General features: G+C 39.4%; 2 protein-coding genes across 6 annotated transcripts; both read left to right on the top strand.

The window, feature by feature from the left end:
- Positions 1 to 559: 559 nt before the first annotated feature.
- Positions 560 to 8,720, top strand: LOC117756267 (F-box/LRR-repeat protein 3-like). 4 transcript variants are annotated; one of them, XM_034576712.1, is made up of 6 exons: positions 560 to 834; positions 2,066 to 2,270; positions 3,849 to 4,013; positions 4,148 to 4,270; positions 4,782 to 4,953; positions 5,307 to 8,720. In XM_034576712.1, the coding sequence occupies exons 2-6, from the start codon at positions 2,067 to 2,069 to the stop codon at positions 5,945 to 5,947; spliced, it is 1,305 nt and encodes a 434-aa protein (XP_034432603.1). In that variant the 5' UTR covers positions 560 to 834; position 2,066; the 3' UTR covers positions 5,948 to 8,720. The 4 variants fall into 4 exon arrangements, with proteins under 4 accessions (XP_034432603.1, XP_034432595.1, XP_034432586.1 ...); XM_034576704.1 differs by having other exon boundaries at positions 2,062 to 2,270; XM_034576695.1 differs by having other exon boundaries at positions 560 to 839; positions 2,063 to 2,270.
- A 1,035-nt stretch (positions 8,721 to 9,755) lies between these two features.
- Positions 9,756 to 18,136, top strand: LOC117756298 (LIM and senescent cell antigen-like-containing domain protein 1). Of its 2 annotated transcripts, none has more exons than XM_034576738.1 (10): positions 9,756 to 9,986; positions 11,184 to 11,340; positions 11,485 to 11,551; positions 12,514 to 12,634; positions 12,815 to 12,964; positions 13,359 to 13,509; positions 14,551 to 14,643; positions 14,811 to 14,859; positions 14,971 to 15,046; positions 16,528 to 18,136. In XM_034576738.1, exons 1-10 carry the CDS (start codon positions 9,958 to 9,960, stop codon positions 16,640 to 16,642), a joined length of 1,008 nt encoding a protein of 335 aa, XP_034432629.1. In that variant the 5' UTR covers positions 9,756 to 9,957; the 3' UTR covers positions 16,643 to 18,136. The 2 variants fall into 2 exon arrangements, with proteins under 2 accessions (XP_034432629.1, XP_034432622.1); XM_034576731.1 differs by lacking the exon at positions 16,528 to 18,136 and adding an exon at positions 15,831 to 16,508 and having other exon boundaries at positions 9,801 to 9,986.
- The last annotated feature ends 33 nt before the right edge of the window (positions 18,137 to 18,169 follow it).

Here is an 18,169-nt window from a genome sequence, read left to right as displayed (position 1 = left end):
ATTTATGACTCATTTCCTTATTAAATTAAGACTTTATTCTTGTAAATTTGTGGCCTTACTCTTGTAATATGATGGCTTTTTAAAACTGAATTGTTACTCTATTTTCTAAATATGACTTTTTCCAATAAATTATGGCTTTATCCTTGTAATATTGTGACTTTATTCTTTCAATATTATGACTTCATTCTAGCAAAATTCATTTTCTCATTAAATAACGACTTTATTCTTGTAATATCATGGCTTTTTTAGAACTAAATGATGACTTTATTCAGTAAATATCACTTTTCTCATTAAATTACGACTTTATTCTTGTCATATTACTTTATTATCCAAATCTCTAATATGGCCCTAATTTTCGACATGCAAAAAAAACAAAATCTACTTTCATGTTGTTCGACTATATTCTTAACATTTCGACTTTATTCTTAAAATGTAAAAACAAATCTTTCTCTTGTCTCTTTTATTTTTAAATAATTATCCTCCTTGCTGGAAGTTTACAGAGTGACCCAACCCCCACGCCCCCTGCCGGCAGGGCGGTGGAACAGCAGACCAGCCACAACAACACAGACGCCATCTTTCCTCTGCCAGCACAACCAGCGGAGCGGCAGAGTCCAGAGCAGAGAAGTGGGTCAGGCTCCTCAAACACCAGCGGACTGCGAACAGCTCCGTCCCTCAGCGGGTGGTCTCTGTGCGCAGACCCCTCCTCGCACCGCAGACTCCTATGGTCCAATGTGTCTGATCGGTGCACGAGCTAAAACGCACTTTTCTTGTGTCGGCCCCGGCTGAGCGATCGACTTCTGCAACAAACATCCGAAGAGGGCTGCAGGCAGACAGGTAGGGGGGGGGCAGGGCTGGCTCCACTGCTCCTGAGCTCTGTGAGCGGGAGGCTGAACACAAACATCTCCACGTTTCCACTTCACAGTCGCTACAACATGTTTGTTGAGGTGTTAGCTAAGATGCCGGGTTGGGCTAAGAAGCTAACTCGCTTGTTTTGCCGGCTGCGCCACTTAACGTGGAGGAGGGGGCGTGTCCCCTCTACAAGTACCCGTTACTGTGCTTGTGGAAGTTAAGTTACTCTCTGTGTCTGTAATGAGAAATAAAAACATGGTTTCCAACATGTTGCTCAGCAGATCATCCGGTAGAGCTTCTGTTTTATTCCTGAGTTGTCAGAATATCAATCGAGTTTTTAGATCATTGCAAAAGAAAATACTGGACATTTGTATTTTTTTCTCCCATCCAATCCACTGAATTCTCCAACAGTGGCCTAAAAACAACCAGATAGAAAAGTTAACTTAGTGTGAACTGCTAAATAGATGCATTACTATATACTGTGAATATGGCAAACATCATCCCATGGTATAAGGTTGTATTGTGTTGTACTGATATATTTGATATTTGATCGGCTCGATTGTCGTTTGCATGATTTTTCTTTCTTATTGATTTAAAGCTATCAAATACACAACAAATTAGCACATTCAGGTATTATTTTAAACCTCTATATTTACCTAAAGTCTGCTTCATGCTTTTAAACAGTATTTGCAGAAAGAAGTGCTTATGAGTCAGTAGTGGCCCCCTGTGGGTGGGAAGATGTCACATATTGACACTGGCTTTGAAAGCCAGAGTAAATTGGTGCATCTCAATCCCTGTGTCAGCCATCATTGTGGGAAAAATCTGACATGTTCATTTCTTTTTTTTATGAATTTCGGTAATAAAATGTGTGTCATACAAAATGTTATGATTGATAAACACTTTCTGAGTTTATTAAATCCTAAGTTGAAAGTGGTTTATCATGTAAATACTCTGAAGTTACTTATAATTAATCGATTAATCTAAAAACTGAGTGACAGTTTAAAGTTTGTTCGATTGTCATTAGGCCATTTAACAAAAAATCCCATTTTTTATACTCTTCATACTATTGTCTTATCTTATTGAAATTAATTTTAAGACCTAATTAATAATGAATTGATTAACTGTTAATGAAAATAGTTGTCTAATTTCACAAATACCTTCTGTATGTCAAGTCTTTTAATGAAGAATCCCTGCACAAACTCTGCTGTTTACCCAGGATGAAGCGAGTTCTCCAGGGGGATGAGCAGGAGGACGGAGGCGGCACCAGCGGTGGGTCTCAGGAGTCTCTTAAACGAGCCTGCAAGCAGACAAGGGAGGAGGATTCGGAGGAGGAGGCTTCCCGATGCGAGTATCTGCCTCAGGAGATCTTGCTTCACATCTTCCAGTACCTGCCCCTCCTGGACAGAGCCTACGCGTCTCAGGTACCCACGCAGTGATGTCCTGTCAGTCTCTATCTCAGACTCTTTGTAAAGATGGAAGACATGACTGCTACCAAAAAGTGAAGCCAAAGTGTCTCAGTCGCCACCTAGAGGCTGGCTGCAGTATAGGTCATGTACAGTATAATGCCGTCTCCTCCATATTAGTGGATCAGACATGGACCAAACTACGTCAATGGTTTTTCTCAAAGATGGTTTATGACATTTTAAGTAGTTTCTCATCACACTGATGTTTGTTGTGCTAATTTTGCCAGTAAGTTTTGTTTTAATTTATCATTTGATGATATAAAAACAGGGTGAAACCTCATGATTGACAGCTGAGGCTGACTTCTGATTGGCCGAGCATTTATATATCGATGAACCGGGCTAATGCAGCTCTGTCCTTCAGTCGCAACTGCGAAGACACCTCAAAATGTGCAATATGGCAGTGTTTGTATCCAGGATATTTTAGCTTCATTATTTGGCAGAATTTGTTGTAACAGTTTGTTCCTCATTCTCATGGTTTTTAATAAGCTGCTTATCATTAGTGTTTCATGGAGTAGCATGTGTCATGTGTGGATTTTATTTAACACAGCTAAAACAACAAGGCAGTCAATCCATTGAAAAAAAAATCATTATTATTGCAACTTGAATTTATTCCACATTTGGCACTACTGAGTACAAAGCTGGATTAAACATAGTCAAGTTACTCACCCGCTCAGTTTGTACAAAGGCACCATTCATTACAATTGATTTTACCCAGATTACACACATGAAAACCTTTTGAAAACCTTTTTTACACATGACACTGATATTGATGTGTTTTTTCAACATTTATCTGATCTTATATGTAAAATATTACAACTAAGAGCTTCTACATGACTACTGCCACCTTGTATGTACAGTATGTTTGTATGTAAAATAGAGAAAGCACAACGTTAAATTCAGGTCTCCAAGAACCTTTAGAGACACTTAAAAAAGTCAACTTCAAGCAAAAACATTAAGTGAAACTCTGCAGCACCACACAAGACAAAGTTGAAATCACTAAAATAGAGTTCTGATGTTTTTATGTGTTGCATATCTATTGATATTTTTCTCCTTTTTGGATTCTGAGTTTCCCTCTTGTTTACTTCTTTTCACACTCCGTAATGAAACATGTGCGCAGGCAAATTCTCATGACAGGTCTTGTGATTTTCTTCTTTTCTGGAGATTCCTTTGCGGAAAGTCACACAATCTCTACTCATGTATTATTGATAGATCTTTTAGTTCATCTCATTCCTTTGCAACACATCATTAATACTAATACTAATAATAAGTGACAAGTCGACTTAATCTGATGCATTGACCCAGTAGAATTAGTCCATTAGCAAAAAATATAAAAACACAAGATTTTCAAATCAGACAATAATGATCTTAAATTTAAGGATTCTGCTCTCGCCTGGGAAAAGCATTTTGTCAGCTTGCTTAGGGATTGTTTAATTTAATTTAAAAATAATGTTGTTGTTTCTTGTTTTGAATAATCTATGAATGCTTTTTAAGCTTAACCAAGTGGTTTATATCTTGATTTGACTAATGTCACCATAGGTGTGTCGAGGCTGGAACCAGGCTTTTCACATGCCAGAGCTGTGGCGGTGCTTTGAGTTCGAGTTAAACCAGCCAGCCAGCTCGTACCTGAAGGCCACACACCCAGACCTCATCAAACAGATAATCAAAAGGCACTCCAAGCACCTGCAGTATGTCAGCTTCAAGGTACGAATGGAAAGTGAAAAGGAGAGGAAGCAATGTGGGGTGAGGGTGGTGCAAGTGATGGAAGTGAAATTCTTATGTTCTGTTCAAATTAAAGTGTCACCTGGTTTTCACATTTCTCTCTCTATATTGTTAAGGTGGACAGCAGCAGAGAGTCGGCGGAGGCAGCGTGCAACATCCTCTCTCAGCTCGTGAACTGTTCCTTGAAAACACTGGGGCTCATCTCCACAGCCAGGCCCAGTTTCATGGAGCTGCCCAAGGTAAGCCGCAGCAAGATATACGTTATTTCTGTGCATCTACTGTTTCTAGTTTAGAATCGTAATATTCTGCTGTGGGGAAACAATGCAACAGTTTATAGATAAGAACTAGTTTGAAGCTGTTTTCAGTCATTAACTGCAGCAAATATCCAGAATATTGGGTCTGAGGGGGCTTGCAGGAAAGGTTTTCTGAAAATGTCCGGAGCAACTGACATGGACCTTTGCTAACTCACATACAGCCCCTCTGCAAAATGTCAGGAAAATGTCAATGCTTGTCAGAAAGCAGCTTAAGATGCTTGTGAGGAAGTCTGTAACTAAAGATTTTAAGCTCAATCAACTAAAAGTATTCAATTAATAGTTAAATCAATCAGATTTGTATTTGTATAGCCCTTATTCACACCACAAATTGTCTCATAGGAATTAAACAGCATTCTACTCAGCCATCTTGGAATGAAGCTGATGAAAGAAGGATTAATTACAGTGTCTGTCTGTCTCTTTATCCCTTTTTCACCAGTCTCACTTCATCTCAGCGCTAACGGTGGTTTTTGTCAACTCCAAATCCCTGTCGTCCCTGAAGATTGACGACACACCCGTGGATGACCCCTCCCTCAAAGTGCTGGTGGCCAACAACAGTGACACACTCCGATTGCTGAAAATGAGCAGCTGCCCTCACGTTTCCCCTGCAGGTACTCAACAATAGAAGGGCTGATAAGCATTGTGAAAGTTAATGTTGGATAATGACTAATTGGGACTTAAGAGGGAATGGTTAAGTAAAATGAATATTAAAGCATCCTCATTATCTTTCAAGGCTTAATTGGGCTTAATGTAGGTAGGAGATATATAGATGCAGTATGATTTCGAAATATTGATATTTTAGGGTTAAGGGGGTTTATATACCTGTTTAAACAGATCTGCCTTCCTAAATATAAAACCTACAAGGAGAAATAATAGTGTCAGGGTAGTTCCATCTTTTCCTGTGCTCAGCCCTAAACTGCGAGTAGATCTGTAGCCTCCTGATTTACGCGTCTCTCCATCCCAGGCATCCTGTGTGTGGCTGATCAATGCCACGGCTTGAGAGAACTGGCTCTCAACTACCATTTGTTGAGTGACGAACTCCTCATCGCCCTGTCCTCGGAGAGACACGTTCACCTCGAGCACCTTCGCATCGACGTGGTTAGTGAGAATCCTGGCCAGCAGTTCCACACCATCAAGAAGAGCAGCTGGGACGCCATGGTGCGTCACTCTCCTAAATTCAATCTGGTCATGTACTTCTTTCTCTATGAGGACGAGTTCGGCCCTTTCTTCCGCGATGAAATCCCCGTCACACATTTGTACTTCGGCCGCTCTGTCAGCAAAGACGTGCTGGGCAGAGTCGGGCTCAACTGCCCGCGGCTGGTCGAGCTTGTGGTGTGCGCCAACGGGCTGCGGCCGCTGGATGAGGAGCTGATCCGCATCGCCCAGCGCTGCACGCAGCTGTCAGCCATCGGCTTGGGAGAGTGTGAAGTGTCCTGCAGCGCCTTTGTGGAGTTTGTCAAGATGTTCGGAGACAGACTGACGCAGCTATCCATCATGGAGGACGTTCTGGTCCCAGATCACCGCTATGGGTTGGATGATATCCACTGGGAGGTGTCAAAGCATCTGGGTCGTGTCTGGTTCCCAGACATGATGCCGACCTGGTAGAGCTCTGGAAGAAGTTTAGGTTTGAATGAGTTTATGAGTGAGTGTATGTGTGTGTTTGTGATGCGTGTCCTCGTCTTTCTACAACTTCAGACACCATCCATACTGCTTTTCCTGTACAACTACATGAAGAAATAACTCTCATATCTATCTTAGGTTTGATGTGATCAAACATATGTTCATTGATTTCAACAATACCATTTTGTTCCATGTATAAAATGTTTATATTTATATGTATATTTATGTCTCAATTTATTTGTCTTGTCACTCATTTAGCATCTTGTTTTCTGAGCCATTTTTCAAGGGCTCTGAAACCCTGCAGATTGGTTATGTTTGGAGTCTCGGGTTATTTAGGGGTGACACTTTACATGGAAATTAACCGGAACGTCTGGGAATGAAGGGGAAGTTATTAAATCTATAATGACAAATGAGGAGTGGGCATAAATATAAATCCCTTTTACTGAAATCAGAAACTTTATATTAGTTAGTTAAATTTTGGTTCAATAACTTCACATACATAATCAAAAAAAGTCATCATTGTCACAGAATTGCAAATGTTTTTTATCTCAGGCATTTTGGAGGTTTTGAAAACAGTCTGGTGGTGGAAGGATGTGCAGTCGGTAGATGTGGACGATCACCATTATAAGCTAATATTTTTTGTTAGTTAAAATAACTTTCATAGAAGGTTTCTGAATTTACTTGTTTAATTTCTGACACTTTAAAACCCAAGTACTGACACATTGTGACTGTAAACGAATGAGAAACATTTCATTGTAAAGGTACAGTTATGTGTGAAGCTTGTTATAGAGGTGGTTGATCACGGTCAGGAAGCAATAGCACATATAGGTTCCATGTTGATTCCATTTGTTCTTTTGTTTTTTTTATGTGTCCATCATAGTTTATTGTCCTGTCTTTGACTGTGTTTCTGAGTCACTGCATCTTATTAAGAGCAACAGAACTGTCTCTTCCTCCGTCCTTTGATTTCATGTCGACTGGACTTTAGACAGTTCCATCTCCTTTTTTCTATGGACACTGTTAAGGTGATGCTCTTAGGTGACTTTGTTTGTGTGTGTGTCTGTGTGCGAGTGTGTATATACACGTTTATATGTATGTAACGTGTGTGTGTGTGTGTGTCTATGAGAGGTGTTACTTTTGTAGCTACAGTATATTTCAATATTTCTGCATTACCTGACACATGTTCCTATTTTAATTGTAAATATCAGTGTCAAAGTGCGAATCAAATGGGAGGGAGAATTTTTAATGGCCAACTTTATATAAATATATCTATTTGTACATTTACCAAATCTTACTAATGCACTTTTACTCTGATGAACAGCACAAGATGAGCTACAATGTCATTAGGGCCTGAAAAGTTTTTCAGCAAAATGGTGTTAAATTCTGTCAGTAAATCTGCCAATGTGTCACCTTTGGTATTTAATTAACTTTTTTCAGAGTCGAAATTAAATTATGAGATGATGCACTAAAATGAAAACTGATGTGAAAGGGATAAACCAAACCTGCTTGACAGCACAATCATTCACCTTGCTAACAGGCTATAGTCCAACTAAGAAATATATATTCTGACTTAGCTTTTGTAAATTTACAGGATTTGATTCATCATTATTGTGTTTGTAAACAAAGCGAAGACGGTTGACAAAAAATACAAAAACTCTTTCACTGTATGTGAATTTAGTTTAAATGTATTATGATAGAAGGATTGATGATTTAAATGCCAGCACAGGGCTGCACAATTACAACCAATTATGACCAGGGTTGGAGCAGATGACTTTAAAATGGAGACAGTTACTGAATACAAAATTCATGACATGTTTTTTGCAAGTGGTAACATAATTCGTTGAATTTCAATCTAATCTGAGCAGTTTTGGATTATTTTTACTTGCTCTTTCTAATCTGGTAATGTAAACCTGATTACATGTACATCTCCCAACTGTGAATATGATTAATACTAATGCAATCATGTTTTAGCAAGTCTCTCAAACAGTTTGCTGGCCTAAAATAAGGGCAGATTTAACTTTAATCAATGGTGGTACTTCAAGTTTTGTCAGTGTCATCATGAAATTCCATTTCGTATTTGGATGTGGCAGCCATTCTAATGCAAATGGTAAAATGTGAAGATAGTGACTTAAGCTGGGTAATTGTGCAGCCCTGAGGACAGGATGGTGTGGCAGCTGAATGTTGTTGTAAATTAATGTTTTGCAGAAATGTGTAAGAGTCTAATATTTATATCTCACTATTGTTTTGTAGCAATCGGCTGAAAAAATAGTAGCTGGAACGTGTCTTAAGGTGGACTTATCAAGAATGTTGCTTGTGGAGAAGTTCATTTTTTCACAGGGTTGATATGTTTAGTGTTTGAAAATGTTAATTAAAAAAAAGCTATTCACACAATTTCTTCAGTTGTTGACCTTTAATCTGACCATGATCGTGTCTTAATATCATGTTTTCTGTTCCTGAAGGTCAACAAGGCCTGGCAATGAACACGGACCTTTATTGACTTTCAGGACATTTTATTGTGTATTCATAAAAACATGCCATTTGCTGTTTAATATTAACTGCATTTGCATTCAGTGCTTATAGATGATTATTGTAATATTCAACTATAGGCTGAGTAAGTGTACAGTGACAGTGGGTTGTTTTTATTATAGCTAAACGGGGCTGCATTATACTGAGATTTATTGGAAGGTAACCTCTTGTACTTTCCCAAAGATATGTAATATTTAAGTGAAGTTCATAGCCACATTAAAAATGCTTGTTTGAATATGTTGTCTGTGTTTTAACTATAAAGACAACGCTGACACTTCAATTAGCTGTTGTAATGTTTTTTGGACAATACAGGTCCTAGGAGCTGAGCTGAATTTGCCCCGTTTGACCTCTCTTTCTAAGATGCTTCACAAGTTAAGCAAGAAAGCAGTTAGTGGGATTTAGTAAAACAGTCACGCAAACTGTTTTGGGGAGTGGAGAACATCAAATTAGTCATCAGAAATTAATTACGTTTAAACACCCTCTTTGAAATGTTGCGCTGCAAACATTCAGATCCGTGTGTTTGCACAAGAGATTAATGCCTCATGCTGAAACAAGACACAGCAACACAATTAGTCTCCTCTGCAGCCATGCTGGTGAGGGTTGTACTTTGGCACAGTGGTGATTTGAGCTAAATGCTAACAATACTATGCTAACAGTAAGTTCATCTTGGTCACAATCTCAAGTGTGAACATTTGCTAATTAGCATTTAACACAAAGTTCAACCAAGGTGGATGGAAATTTTAATTGTTTCCAGAAAGGTGGTCATTAATAATGTTTGAGGCAAAATTGACCATTTGACCTTTATATTTTAATACTTATACTTATAAGGAGGGCTCCATGTTTTCTTACAGTAGCCCAGTCTGGACAAACTAAATACCTTTTGAGTTTTTACGACAACTCAAGGCTACCACAGGTTCTCTTTCATGTTTGGAATGGGAGGGTGAGGTCAGGGGTGTTCAGCTGCAACATGCAACTTCACCACTAGATGTCACTTAATACTACACACTGAACCTTTAAGAAAATGTTAAGAAAAGTAAATGAATAAGTTACATTTAAAAAATGCACAAAAACAGAAAAGAAAGAGGTAAAACAACAGTGATGAAACAATTATAAACGTGCAGGAGTGCTGGAAAGTGCAAGATCTAAGTAAAGAGAAATGTTTTGAGTTTTATTTTAAAGAATAGAGCTTCCTTTATTTGAACCTGACAAGAACACCAAGTTATGATGAAGCTGTTTAAAACCCTCACCAGGTTTCCCCGGCTGCTGCTGCTTCTCCCCCGCAGACTCTCCCCGTGTGGGCGGGTCGGGGCCGCCGCCCCCTGCCGGCTCGGGCTCCGCGGGGAGGGGACGAGGAGCAGGACGAGCCCCTTGCAGCAACCCGGAAAACTTTGGTAGTTCAGCGGGAGGAATTAGCTTCAACTGTTCGTGTCACAGCCTCCACTCCGGACCTGAAGCCGCGGCGCTAAGAGGGGATGCTGGGCGTCGCAGGAATGACGGGCAGGTAATGTATGATCTCTCCGTTCCGCTCGGGAAGACGTAAACAACTTCAGGCCGATGGTCCGTTAGCTCCGGAGGCTAGGAGCTAAAGCTAACGGTGCGTTAGCTTGCCAACGTAAGCATTGGGGTACAGTTAGCTCACTGCTACCTCCGTGCTGCTAGATACACAGTTTTTTAAGTACTTGAAAATATGTTAGCAACGATAAATATTTAGGCTCGTATCAAAAATCCAAGGGGTTGGTTCACTGTTGATTTGTTATTGTTGGTTAATCAACATTAACTGGACCTAACTGTTGGGTTAGCATGCTAGTTAGCTCTAACTTTAGTTAAATCATCAACCGTCCCTGAACTTAATTAAAGTAAGTTAATTAAAGACTAATGTCATTACTGGAGAAACTGACTTACTGACTTCAGATTACGTTTGGTTGGGTTTGTTAAATTCAACATACAATGTCATTTTATACACATTTATGTTCAAGAGGAAGCATAACCTGGAATAATCATAATAATGATGTCGGTTGACGCTCAAGATTTAACTTGGTTAATATGCATTTAATTTAGGTAATAGGTAATTAGTGAGTTAATTTGTGTGTCTCTGTGGGTGTATTAGGGCTGCAACAATTTCCATGATCAACTAATATGCAGAGTATTTTTCTATCGGGAATAGTTTAATCAGTTTGTTTGTAAACTGTCAGAAAACAATGTAAGCTGCAATCGGGTTTCCCAGAGTCTAATATAATTAAATGAATATTCTAAAATCTGCAAAAGTATTAAGATACAAAGATAATCAGCAAATCATCGCAATCGAAAAGCTTCTACCAGTTTGGCAATAATCAATTAACATTATAATAGGTGATCGATTTTCTGTCAATTAAGAGGGAGTGAATCAGTTTATTGTCGTAGCTCTAGTGTTTATATGTGTGTAAGGAGGAAAGGCTGCACATTCTCAGTTCGGCTTCAGTACCTCCACGTCTTCACCATATTAGGCAGTGACTGTTGCTGTGAGTAAGTGTTGAGCAAGTTCCCCAACTGATGCACATATCATTTGTATATTCTCTGCGCTGACGGCAGCTGAAACGAGCTCAGCTGCTCGTGTGGGAGTGATGTGTGAAATGATGAACACTGGTCCAGCCTCGCATCCCAGTTATTTATAAGGGGGAAGTAAATGCACTAATAGGTATTTTCTTGTCTCTTGCAACAGCATTGCTAATGCCCTGGCCAATGCGGCCTGCGAGCGGTGTAAGAGTGGCTTCGCTCCGACGGAGAAGATCGTCAACAGTAATGGAGAGCTGTACCACGAGCACTGCTTTGTGTGTGCCCAGTGCTTCCAGCAGTTTCCAGAGGGACTCTTCTATGAGGTAGTGCACTCAAACATACTGCAGTCATCACCATAATTCATTTCACAATGATGAGCAGTAGTGAGAGTGGTAACGATTTTTCTGCTGCACTATTATATAGAGCATGTTGTCTGTGAATGTATCTTAACCTTCTTCTCCTCACAGTTTGAAGGAAGGAAGTATTGTGAACATGACTTCCAGATGCTCTTTGCTCCTTGCTGTCACCAGTGTGGTGAGTTTTACAATTTCTCATAGTTTCTCTTTAGCAGGGTCTTAAAGTCTAAAAAAAGTCTTAAATTCAATAATCTAAATTCTAGGCCTTAAATATTAGTATTATTGTTTTTATTATTATTATGCACTGTGTCTTAAATACATTAGGTAGGTCTTAATGTTAATTTAACTCTACTTCTGCCACACTGAAGTCACATCACAGTCAGACTATGTGTCGATGTACTTTTGATTTTATTATATGGCGACTGGAGCCACACAGGAAAATACGACATTCCCACTTATGGAGATAGAAGAGGCTTGTTTTGGCCTTTTGGGATTCTGCAGAGATTAATATGAAAATGTTACCTTGTTTGGCATTGGCAGATATAATAACATTAATAATGGTGGTCTGCCAAACCTTTCTGTCTGTTCCTGATAACGAGCATAGAGATGTACAGTATCTGGAGATTTCACAGACATTTCAGAAAACAAAGCAGTTTATAACAAAGCATTCACAGCACCTCCTCATCTCTAAACCACTGCACCGCGGTGCTTATGTCTATCGAAGCATCCCTGACCTTCATATTTTGTTTGTGAGATCAGCTTCAAATGTGTCCTCACTGAACCTCAAGTATATAAACACTTTCACTTAGAACCTCCCACTTGCATTTAGATCACCCAAGATACCTTTTAGTGCCATGTAAGATTAATTTAAATACAGCTCGAGGGTGTCCAGGGACAGACGCATGCTCTGATTAAATTAAATGGACAATTAAAATGCATTCACCATTCAAGTGTCACTTTGAGAACACTATAGAAAGCACTGCAGTGTATTCTAGTAACTGCAGGTCTCCTATGTGATGGAGTGCACATTATTGACTGCTATACAGTAATAAAAGAAAAAAAGCTTCTAGCTCAGGCAATATTGGAAAAGACAAACTTATACTTGCCGTAAGATGACCTCTCACTTGTGGTTTCCCTCAGGGGAGTTCATCATCGGTCGTGTCATTAAGGCCATGAACAATAGTTGGCACCCAGACTGCTTCTGCTGTGACATTTGCCAGGCGGTGCTTGCAGACGTGGGATTTGTCAAAAATGCTGGCAGGCAAGTATCCCATCTTATTACAGACTTAATATAAGACTGTGACAGCCTGTGGAAGATGTGGTTACGCACACAATGGGCCCGGTGACTCACTCACTGCTCCTTCCTAGCGAATATGTTGGAGTTTGGAGCAGCTGTGACTGAGCCTGCAGAACCACTAAACTTTATTCTCCTCTATTTCAGGCACCTCTGTCGCCCATGCCATAACCGTGAGAAAGCTCGTGGCCTCGGCAAGTACATCTGCCAGAAGTGCCATTCTATCATAGAGGAGCAGCCACTGATCTTTAAGAATGATCCCTATCACCCGGACCACTTCAACTGCAACAACTGTGGGTCAGTCTTAACATTGCACCTCATTATTTTGAACAGAAAACACCAACTCGAGGGAATATCCGCTCAATAGGGTCCAGACTTTCTCTGGAGTTTGCCTTTCACATATGAACAACGCTGCAGGAGTCAGACGTGTTCACAACAACACAGAAATCTCCCAGAGCATTGAGGCAATGAGTGGTGCAGCATGCAGGAGGCAAACAAATTTAGCTGTGAAGATCACGTTTTTATTTACAGTTGATCGACAAAGGAGTCGGCCCATATCACCAAAAGCTCTTGAATGTCTCTGTCTTTCCAAGTTGACACCTTCGTCTGCATCATGTATGAATAAAACATATAATAGCGACTTCAAAGCCTGTTTCCTTTTATTTATGTTTTACCTTTTCTCTGTCCACAGGAAGGAATTGACATCAGATGCCAGGGAACTAAAGGGAGAGCTTTACTGTTTGCCCTGCCATGACAAGATGGGTGTACCAATCTGTGGTGCGTGCAGGAGACCCATTGAGGGGCGTGTTGTCAATGCTATGGGCAAGCAGTGGCATGTGGAGGTTTGTGAACAAGAACTCAGTCTATTTATTAATAACACTGGCTACAGTGTTGCCGTCCTGCATTTTCAGAGTCATGTTTATATGCTTATATTCCTGCTTGTTATTTTGAGGCCTACGAGTTTGTTCCTCCTAAAGAAAGCGTAAAGGCCACACTTGCATACCAATCATGTGTTCACGGTTTAGCATTTGTTTGGAAGAAATAAAGATGAGCATTGTAAGTTTTATTTATTCAGTAATTGGATTGCACAGAAAACTGAAAGTGTAACTCATCCAGACATAATCTTTGCATTCAGCTTCCAACTAGATGTGTCAGGATTCCCAGAGTTGCACATAATGGGCCATTAAACACAAAAAGCTAGTAGAATAATTAAGAATGATTAACAAAATGATGTGCTATTAATTCATGCAAAACTTAACAAGTGTCTCTGTGAAAATTGTTCTGCACATTGTCAGCTGGACGACAGGAAATGGGCTTTAGAGAGACTCCTGACACATGAATAAAAGTGGACAAATGTCATAATGGCCACCTTTTTACATTTCATATTATGTGCAATGTTGCCTTGGCACAAAAGCAGAATAATAATCTATTATGAATTTCACATTTAGTTACCATTACTTATGCACAGGAAAATGAATTCATTAAATAAACCACTTTAAAACCAAAACACTGTAAATGAGCTAATTTGATTTGAGGCAGTCGGAGAGATGTGAGCGCTTGTAAAAAAGATTGTTTCTCCTGAGGCAGAGCACAGCAGAACAAATTGTGTGTTCGTCTGTCTGCCTGCAGGCTGCTGAATTTTAAACTGCTAAAAAAAAACAACACTATCAAAAGTGTATAGAAGTCGGTTTCATTCTAAAAACGGTCATTAGCTGGAATTAATTTAGCAACCAACTCCTTCGTGAACTTTTATTTAGCAGGCATTAGAAAGGTAGCATTGCTCACGTAGTGTGTTGGCACCCCCCCTCCTTGAGTCAGTTTCACATGCCTTTTGTTAGGAGTCTCCCTTCTTGCCTTCAGCAACCTTTTGTTTTTGTTCACAGCATTTTGTGTGCGCCAAGTGTGAGAAACCTTTCCTTGGTCATCGCCATTATGAGAGAAAGGGGTTGGCGTACTGCGAGACTCATTATAACCAGGTAAGAAAAAGGCCCAGAGAAAATAATGGCTTTCAAGGACATGAAAGACATGATGATGTGGGTAAAGTCCCCAAAAAAGAGTACACAACTAATAACATCTTATCGCTTCACCAAATACATGTTGTGTTTGCTGGCTGAACCCCTAATCTCCTTGTTTTTCTATTAAGCTCTTCGGCGATGTGTGCTATCACTGCAACCGTGTGATTGAGGGCGATGGTGAGTATAAATATAATAAAGCTCATATCTAGTAGAGTTTTTAGTAATTAAGACAGAATGTTGCTTGAAGATACCAACAGTTTTTGGATTCTTCTTCTTTCTCCTCCACAGTCGTGTCTGCCCTTAACAAGGCCTGGTGTGTCAGTTGTTTCTCCTGCTCCACCTGCAACACCAAACTCACTCTCAGGTAAGTGATGCTCATTAACAGCTTCTTTACTAACATCTTGTGTATAATACTAAAAGCTGATTCTGTCAGACCTGGTATTAACATCTGTGATAAAGTGGTCAGCGTTCAGTTTGTGTATTCACACCTGACATTCAAATGCATCCTAAATGTGTCTCATGTGACCACTTGTGATCTGATCCCACCTCCGAACTCTAGATGCAAATAAACTGTCACTTGCGTTCGGGAAGACCAAATTATTTAGTTTTTACCCAGTGTGAGTTTACAATTAATAGCATCGTCCGATGACGATGTTTGTGCGTGTGTCTGTGTGTTGATGCGAGCGAGAGAGAAATAGAGCAGGCAGAGTCAGGATGGGCTGAATGATTCAATGAGAGCAACTATGAAGAAAGATTTTACCCATTTGTGGTGATTGGCTATAAACCAACGTATGGACACTTAGAGGAGTAGAAAAACCTTTAAACTGTAGTGGGTGAAAGACGTCAGCTGAGTTGAAGGTCTGTCTTATTTGGCTCAGGTCGAATTTGCGTTCACACAGCAAAAAGAATGTGGCCCCATGCGTCGACTTAGCACCGACCACTTGTGATCGCACCGCTCAGAACTGATGTTAAAACCAGGTCCGAACAGAGTCACAGTTCTATGTAACACTCCTACTTTTCGTGTCCTGACCTAACACCTGGCTCCTACGACTCCTCCCTCTTTGACTCCTTTCCTTTTCCTGCCCCCCCCCCCTTTCCTCCAATTTCTCTTCTTTCATGCTTCACTTGCTGCGTTTATGGTAATTCAGAGATAAGTTTGTTGAAATTGACCTGAGGCCAGTGTGCAAGCACTGCTATGAGCGCATGCCCGAGGAGCTGAAGCGCCGCCTGGCTCGACGTGAGCGTGATGCCAAAGACCGCAAGAAAAAACCTGCTGTGTGTCTGTAAAGTTATTATTCTTTACAACTCGCCACTCCGTCTGTTGGTTGGTGTTATCTCTGTCTTCCTCTTTTTCTGTGCTGCTCCTTGTTTATTCCCTTGACAGTGCTGCATCATATCATTCTTTATTTCCTTAAGTCAAACCAGGACTCTGCATTTGTTTTATTGGTATAAATTTCAGAACTATACCTGTATATTAAACAAAAGTTTTTCCCGATTGCTGCTTATGAGAAGCTTAAGCTTCCATCAAGACTTTTTAAAAATGAGATAAGTAATTGCTACATTGCAGTAAAGGGCAAAGCTATAATAAGGATCATTTCAATGGATTCCATTATAAGTCAAGATGATAAGATGGTGAATTACCTACTAAAAGTATGGCCTTAATTATAATATAATTTAAAGTGAGGAGATGATGACTTTGAATAAATTCTAACCTGCTGTGGTAATAATATTTAGATAAAGAACTATGCAGGTGGGGGGCAGATCTGGAAAGGTTAATGTATGCCAGAGACAAGTCATTAAATAAATATTTAGCATTTACATGGTGTTGTTTTTCCTTCTTTGCAGAAACAAGTTTGTTGAGTTTGACATGAAGCCTGTCTGTAAAAAGTGCTACGAGAAGTTTCCTCTGGAGCTGAAGAAAAGGCTCAAGAAGCTCGCAGAGTCGCTGGGACGCAAGTGAGCTGCAGACGACCTTGAAAGTACGGTGACTATATTCCTGCTGTGCCTGTGGTAATAAGATACCTGCTGCTTTACAACATGGGAGACTGGCATTACACTAGTATATCAATATTAAACATGTAAATCAGGGATCCATTAAAAAATATGTACATATAAAAATACACCAGTGTGGTCTTGTTATAAATGTGCCTGTTAGCAGATGTTTTTTTCGTCCTGTTTTTTTTTATACATTCCTAAACTAAATTGTCCAAATATTTTTTCCTCTCCTGTCCAAGAAAATTGAATTTAATTTACTGCAGCTCTGTCTAAAACTTTTCATTGAATTTGAAGCTTGTATTGCAATTACATTGAATATATAAACTGTGTCTTAAAATGCAAATACTCATGTGTTAGTGTAGAATCTTATTTTGATAAAGTATCGACTGAAAGAAAAAGTTTACTTGACTTTTCACCACAACCTCTGTGGTCTTAAGGATATTTTAATGTCTCTTCTCCCTGATATCGAAATTAAATAATGTTGCAAGAAAACAATCAAAATTCTGGGGTCAAGACTCAGCTGCAAAAATTAAGTGTCAATTAATCCACACCTGGATATATATATTAAATGTATGTCAGAAGTTTCTATGTAATGATTTCAACTGTTTGCTTCTTGCCACTTATCAGTCTGTTGTGATATATAATCCATCGGTACTTATTTTATTCAAATAATTACTCTGTGGTTGTTAATTCGTCCAATCGTCCCATAATCTTAATATTTACAAAGAGTACATTGGGAGAAAATATGAGATGAGGAAACAAAATAATCTTTTAAAGTGACCTGTTGTTTGGACTGTATGCTCAGTGTAATGTTATTGCTTGTACTGTGAATGCCTGGAGTTTGCCACTGTTATATTTAGCCAAATTTCTGCAGGGAAACAGTTCAAAGCAAAACAGACAAAATGAACCTTCTGCTTATTAATTAACATGTGAACGCTTTGATGTTAAAATATCATGAATGAGTCAGCACATTGTTTGCAGACAGGAAAATGTGCTTTAAAAAGGTGACCTACAACAAAAAAGATATATTTGTGTGGATAAGCATTTTTATTATGGTTTTGCATTTTTCACTTGTCAGAGTTTACATTATTGATTTTGCATGAAATGGAGAATTACAATTCATTGCAGGAACTATACAGTATTTGGTTTTCTGTTGAATGATCAATAAACGTTGCCTGAACACATCACAATGGATTTCAGTTGATGAAAGAACCAAATAAATTGTGTCAGTGTCCTTTCAGGCTCGGAAAATGAGGCCTCCTGTGACTGAATCATGGTGATGTCCACGTCCTCAACTTTCTCCCACTTTAATTTAGGTTTTTAAAACTTGTGGGAAGCGTTTATGAGCATAAAAACATCAAGCACCTACAAACTCTTTACAGATTGCACAGTAAAGTTACAGTACATATAGAGGAAAACCATAAAACTTTTTAAAACAAGAATAAAAGACATAACTACTCGGAGTTTTTTGCATGAGCGAGCCTCTTTTTCA

This window comes from Hippoglossus hippoglossus, chromosome 3 (genome assembly GCF_009819705.1).
Source record: "Hippoglossus hippoglossus isolate fHipHip1 chromosome 3, fHipHip1.pri, whole genome shotgun sequence".
In the NCBI taxonomy this organism is placed as follows: domain Eukaryota; kingdom Metazoa; phylum Chordata; class Actinopteri; order Pleuronectiformes; family Pleuronectidae; genus Hippoglossus; species Hippoglossus hippoglossus.
The sequence above is the reverse complement of the archived record's forward strand: the minus strand, read 5'-3'. Positions and strand labels throughout refer to the sequence as shown.